The following is a 5862-nucleotide window of genomic DNA, read 5'->3' on the forward strand; positions in this document are numbered from 1 at the left end:
GTTTTAATTAAAATGACCATCACATAGGAGTTTACATGTTAGTTTCTCTGGCTCATTTGAGTTTTTTGAGAAGGGTCAAAATAAGCAAGGCAGAACTTACCTCTACATAAAATTAAACAAAAGGAAATAGATGACCTGGAAATGTGGTTGAATGGTACAACACTTGTGATCAAACTCCACTACTAAGCAACTTCAATGAAGACATTTTAAATCATATTTTCTTTGATATCCCCCCAACTTGGACTAGCCTGAAATACACTTATTAGATTAGTATGACCTGGAATCCTCCAAACTCTTCCTCCAAAGAGTTTCCCACTTGGTAACATGTATGCAGCGTTTTAAAGTGCAGAGTGTACCAGCCACATATGGTAGAAAAAATATACAATTCAAACAGACCTAATGACAGGGAGGAAGAGCATGGAGAGTAGGGGCAGCCTGGGATACATAATGAGTACAATCCATTCAGGTTTGGAAGCTTAGCCAATTCCACTCAAGCCTCCAACACAGGCTACACATATTTCAAATTCAAAACAAAAACTTAAAAATATTGGCAGATTATTTTACATCTCCTTCTTCCTCTATAGACTCCAAGGTACCATGAGAAATCCTCATCTTTGTAGCCTCTGTACACCTGGCTTCTCATCTAAGACTGTCATTTTACAGGTGTTCTCTTTCAATAGCATGATGTTTAGTTGTGTTGGGGAAAGCTGCATGTTTTATATTTCAGACATGGTCTGACTGTGTGGCCTGGTGCCCATAAATTTAAAGACCGTTTACCTCCTCCCCCAAATGAGTATAATATAGCTCAGTACCTCCACACCCATCTCTAAAGCATTTAGAAGTAGTGTGGACTGACAGCATTTCACAAATTCTCTTCAGTCTGTCCCATGAGGGATCAGTTTGTTGAAAGCACAATGAGGGTGGGTTGGCCAGGTGGCATCATCACTGTATTTTCTCGAGAGCCTGGAAAGATGGTCAAGGTCTTTTCCTGCAGCAACGGTCTGGTCAGTCTGCATGCTCCTGAATAACCCTTCTAACTTTGAGTACCCGGTGGGACAATGATTAATTTGTGCCTGTGTAGGGGCTTATAAGAGATTCCACATGCTGAGAGTGATGGACGTTTGGCTTTGACACCACCAGATGGTATAATAGAGCACCCTGAGTTCTCCATTATTACTAGACCAAGGACTCTGATCCTCTGGTTCCTGCAACATGTGAGAAGTAGGAATTCCCAAAACATAAGCTGAAAATATGTCTCCTAAATGCTTGCCTAGGTTCCTCCTGAACGAAGATCCATCAGCATGAGCATCAAGAACATCCCCACACTCCAGCAGCTGGCAGTGCAGAGCCTGCTGAGCAACCAGGCCTTGGCCATCTCTGCCCTGGAGTTCATGCCCACAAATTTCTTCCCACCATTGTTCAAGGAGGCCTTCGACGGTAGACACCTGGGACTACTGAAGGCAATGGTGGCAGCCTGGCCCTTTGCTTGCCTCCCTGTGGGGGCCCTGATGAAGACCCCCGATGTGGAGGCATTGCAAGCTGTTCTGGAAGGCCTAGACATGCTGCAGTCACAGAAGGTTCGTCCCAGGTAAGCAAGGCCCAAGGAGAAGAGAAGGGTAGTCACTGAGCTAGTGGTAAATTCATGTGAGGTGAGGGAGAATGGGGTCAAAGTGGACAGAGGCTTCTGTTGTCACAACTTAGAAGTCTGTAGAACTTCTATTCAAGTTGAGAGCTGATATAAATGGCAGTCAGGAGTGGAGGACAGCTCATAGTCCATGAAGACATAGTGGGAGGAGCCTTCCCCTGGCTCTCCTACAGGCATTTGATGTGAAAGAGACCCAAGTCTAGAGTCATTGAATGGAGGGAGGGAGGAAAGTCTCCAGATGCAGTTCGTGCTAAGAGTCCTGGCCTGGCAGGTGAGAGGGGCTGTGTTGGAGCTGACAATAGTGAAGTGGGACATAAACTGTCTCTGAGTCAGTTCCTGGTTTACATTATGAAACTCCTTCCTTTTCCCTCCCAGACGGTGGAAGCTGCAAGTACTTGACTTGAGGAATGTGCACCACGATTTCCTGGGTGTATGGACTGGACCACAGGCAGGAGCCCACTCAACAGAGACTGGGAGTGAGAAGCAAGTAGGGAGGTACCTTCCTAGATACGTGCTGAGGCCGCGTTTGAAGGTGGTCACTGACTTTAGCTTCAGGTTCCAGCTAAAAGAACACCAAACATGTTTGTTGCAGTGGGCCCAGCAGAGAAAAGGCTCTGTGCGGCTGTGCTGTCTGAGGATGACTATTTGTGCCCTTCCTGTGGAGATTATCAAGAAGGTCTTGGACATTTTCCATCCACACTATATCGAGGAATTGGAACTATTCACAAACCAGGTTCTGCCCTTCCTGGGTCACTTTGCATCTTGCCTTGGCCGTATGAGAAATCTTCACAAATTCCGTCTAACTCAGATCTACCTGAGCACAGACAGGGTTGTATGTCCTATTTTGACATACACAGAGGAGAAGTGTGCGATCAAGTTCCTTTCTCAGTTCTCCAAACTCAACTGTCTCCAGCATTTCTCTATGAATGGAGTCTCCTTTTCCTCTGACCACATGAAGCATTTGTTTAGGTAAAGAAGGATGGAGAGCTGTTTCTACTGTGACAGCAAACCTTTTCCCTTTGTTTCAGCATTAGTTGTCCCCTGGGGTGTGTGTGACACTGTGGATTTTAGAATGGTTTACTCATTACAGTATCTAAGGGTGGACTTGCTTCCTTCGTAACTGACCATTCATTTAGCAGAGTCAGAGCTGGGGTAGGAGATGTTTAGAGAGCTGCCTGGAAAGCAGGTCCATTGGGTGGGTCAGACCCACTGAGTGTGCTCTGGATATTCCTCCTTGAGATCCTGGCTACACTAACAGGAGGGAACTCGAAAGATTAGCAGGCCCTGAGGTGTGGACAACTCACACCTGCACAGGATCCTAAGGAGCTCTGTACTCACATCTCTGTGAACAGGGACCAGCTTGTGTTGGATCCTCTGTCAGCCTCGAACTCTGCCAGAGAGAAGGATAATATGAGCACAGGTTGAGACTTAGTAGGTGGAAATGGGTGATGCTGGGGTGGGGCACCATCACTTTCAAAGTTGGAGCCCTGAAATCAGGCATAGAGGATGTGATTGAGAAGAGGGACAGTGATGAGCTATGCAGGACACATATAGAGATGTTTCCAGAACCTGTTTGTGATGGTCCTCTCTGGGTGTGACCTCCCAGCCTGCTGTTGCAAAGTTTAGTTCTGTTTGACAGAGTGAGGATAGGGAGCTACAGATCTGTGGTCTGAGACTGTCCCACCTTATGTATATGTCTCAGGAGACAATTAAATGAGCAGGAACCAACAGGTTGTATCCCAAGTGTTGACCTTCAGCATAAGGCTAGACTGACTTTACATATGTGGTCCCTTCTGTCACAGCGTCAACCTTCCTAATGTCCTTCATTAGCCAGAACTAATTTCCTGTTCTTTCCCTAGATGCCTGAAGACCCCCTTGGAGTCCTTGTGCATCACTCTTTGTCAGCTCTCACAGTCATACTTGAAACACTTGTCACAGTGTCTTAGGCTCTGTCACCTCAAACACCTGAACCTCAATGGTGTAGAGTTATCCAAGATACGTCCCACACATCTCCGAGTTCTCCTAGAGAATGTAGCAGACACACTGCAGAACTTGGAGTTAATGCAGTGCAGGATGAAGGACTCTCAGCTCAGTGCCCTCTTGCCTGCCCTGAGCCAGTGCTCCCAGCTCACCAGGGTCAATTTCTATGATAATAACTTGTCCATGGCTGTACTGAAGGACCTTCTGCAAAGCATGGCCAATCTAAGCAAGTTGACTGTAGAGCTCTACCCTGCCCCTCTAGAGTGCTATGATCGCCAGGGTTATATCCTAGTGGAGAAATTTACCCAAGTATGTCCTGAGCTCTGGGATATAGTCACTGCGCAAAGGCAGCCCAAGAGTGTAGCCTTTGCTACACGCCACTGCCTTGAATGCTATAGGCGCTGTGTTTATGACATGGAGAGCACACTTTGTTGGTGTTGGCAATAAATAAGAAAAGGCTGTTTCTGGATACTGAGAAATGAAAGTCTAGGTGTTGTGAATTTAATCATGGAATATTAGAACACATGGTTTCAGACACTGTGTGATTCATTGGAAACAAAATAGTGTTCAGTGGATCCACACCACAGAGTCTATCTTGACTTGTAATATAATGAGCTCATGGCCCCAGTTGTCTTGTGGAAAAAGAAAGGCAAATTTGCATTTCTAAATGTGCCTATGTCAAAACAGGTTCACCACGGACTTCCAAGTATGTGATAGTTATAAACTTATGGTCAGACTAAGAACCTGAGTGCTCTTATCTGTATCCTATTCAGTCAGTAATCTAAGTTTTAGGTTCACAGTCAAGGTGTCCCTTGACCTCATGAAGTATGATCAAGGACATTTTGGTCTAAGACTTGCCAGCATCAAAATGAACTGAAGTCATTTATGACATTGTCTTCCTCTCTTTAAGTCACATTGTTTGACTGCTTGGTGGAGTATTGGTACAGAACTGTCAAACTGAACTGAGCAGTATCAACCTGCTCTCCTATGAAGATGGTTTTGGAGAAAAGCAGGAGATTCCATCCCAGAATACTCAGATAGGAGGTGCTGAGCACACATTGAAGATGGCTGAAGAAATAGTCCTTGCGTAGAGAACTGACTGACGTGAGACCTGGTTGTTAACTATTTAGTTGTGAGCTTTGTCTTGATTTGCTAAGAGAGTAGCCAAGCCAGCTATTTTACTCCCTTTCATTGGATCAGGTAGCAATAAGATGGTTTTAATTACTCTGTATTTTCATTGGTCTTCATTAAAAAAATAAATCTCCCTGTTCTCACACATCGTTGTGATTAAAACCTGCTAATTCATACAATGTACTAACTGTGAAGGACACTTAAAATCACACTCTGGACAGAACCATCCCTGGTAATTGATGTGATTGTGAGCAGAGTGGCATTTGAACACAGACCCTGATTATTAGCACAGTCTAGAAAAATGTGGAGGTTCATAGAATTACAGCTCCATCAATGCTCACAGAGGTTGGCTGTCACAGGCTAAGAGCCTGTTGTGACTTGGGCTATGACTTTCACTGGGATTATCATGACTGGATGTACAGTAATCCAGCTTCTGTCCCTCCTCTTCCTCCCATTGTTCAGGCTGTGGTGCATTCTAAATGCCGATGTGTGTCAGGAAACATCCCACAGAGAGGTAAAAGTGGATTCAATGGGAAGAGTCAACATCAGGGTTCTTCTTCCAGGTCTGAAAGTTAAAAGGTATTGACCTTCAGGCCATTAAGAAAGTGGATTCTCTGCAGGGAAGCCTGGGAAAAATGGAAAAGAACAGAACAAATAGGCAGATGTGACCTTTTCACCCCTAAAAGAGATGAAGAACAAAAGTGATGAGGAGCAGCAGTGTGAGCACGGAGTCTGAGGCAGGTGCCTCTGACTCTGCTGAGGAGGCTGGCCTGCTGGGTGATGATGATGATGAAGCTGCCAGGCATGATCAGCTGGAGTCGATCAACTGAAAAAGGAGACTATTGTGGATATCACTCTATACAAATAAAATGCTGATTGGCCAGTAGCCAGACAGGAAGTATAGGCGGGACAAGCAGAGAGAAGAATTCTGGGAGGTGGAAGGCAGAGGCAGAGAGACGCTGCCAGCTGCGGCCATGACAAGCAACATGTGAAGATGCCAGTAAGCTATGAGCCATGTGGCAAGGTATAGATTGATAGAAATGGGTTGATTTAAGATAGAAGAACTAGATAACAAGAAGCCTGCTGTGGCCATAAAGTTTGTAAGC

The 5862-nt window shown here is 45.2% G+C and overlaps 1 protein-coding gene across 1 annotated transcript; it reads left to right on the forward strand.

The window, feature by feature from the left end:
• Positions 1–1301: 1301 nt before the first annotated feature.
• LOC128097828 (PRAME family member 12-like) lies at positions 1302–4072 on the forward strand. Its single transcript, XM_052718595.1, has 3 exons — positions 1302–1588; positions 2021–2614; positions 3505–4072. Exons 1-3 carry the CDS (start codon positions 1302–1304, stop codon positions 4070–4072), a joined length of 1449 nt encoding a protein of 482 aa, XP_052574555.1.
• The last annotated feature ends 1790 nt before the right edge of the window (positions 4073–5862 follow it).

The sequence above is a fragment of the Peromyscus californicus genome, unplaced genomic scaffold (assembly GCF_007827085.1).
Source record: "Peromyscus californicus insignis strain IS unplaced genomic scaffold, ASM782708v3 Scaffold_5__1_contigs__length_169319896, whole genome shotgun sequence".
Lineage (NCBI taxonomy): Eukaryota > Metazoa > Chordata > Mammalia > Rodentia > Cricetidae > Peromyscus > Peromyscus californicus.

What these genes read in the sequence shown, in the direction of transcription:
- LOC128097828 (XM_052718595.1), top strand. Translation starts at nt 1,302, where the DNA reads ATGAGCATCAAGAACATCCCCACACTCCAGCAGCTGGCAGTGCAGAGC. An exon ending in TCACAGAAGGTTCGTCCCAG is followed by an intron (nt 1,589 to 2,020) that starts GTAAGCAAGGCC and finishes TTTCCCTCCCAG; the next exon opens with ACGGTGGAAGCTGCAAGTAC. An exon ending in CACATGAAGCATTTGTTTAG is followed by an intron (nt 2,615 to 3,504) that starts GTAAAGAAGGAT and finishes TTCTTTCCCTAG; the next exon opens with ATGCCTGAAGACCCCCTTGG.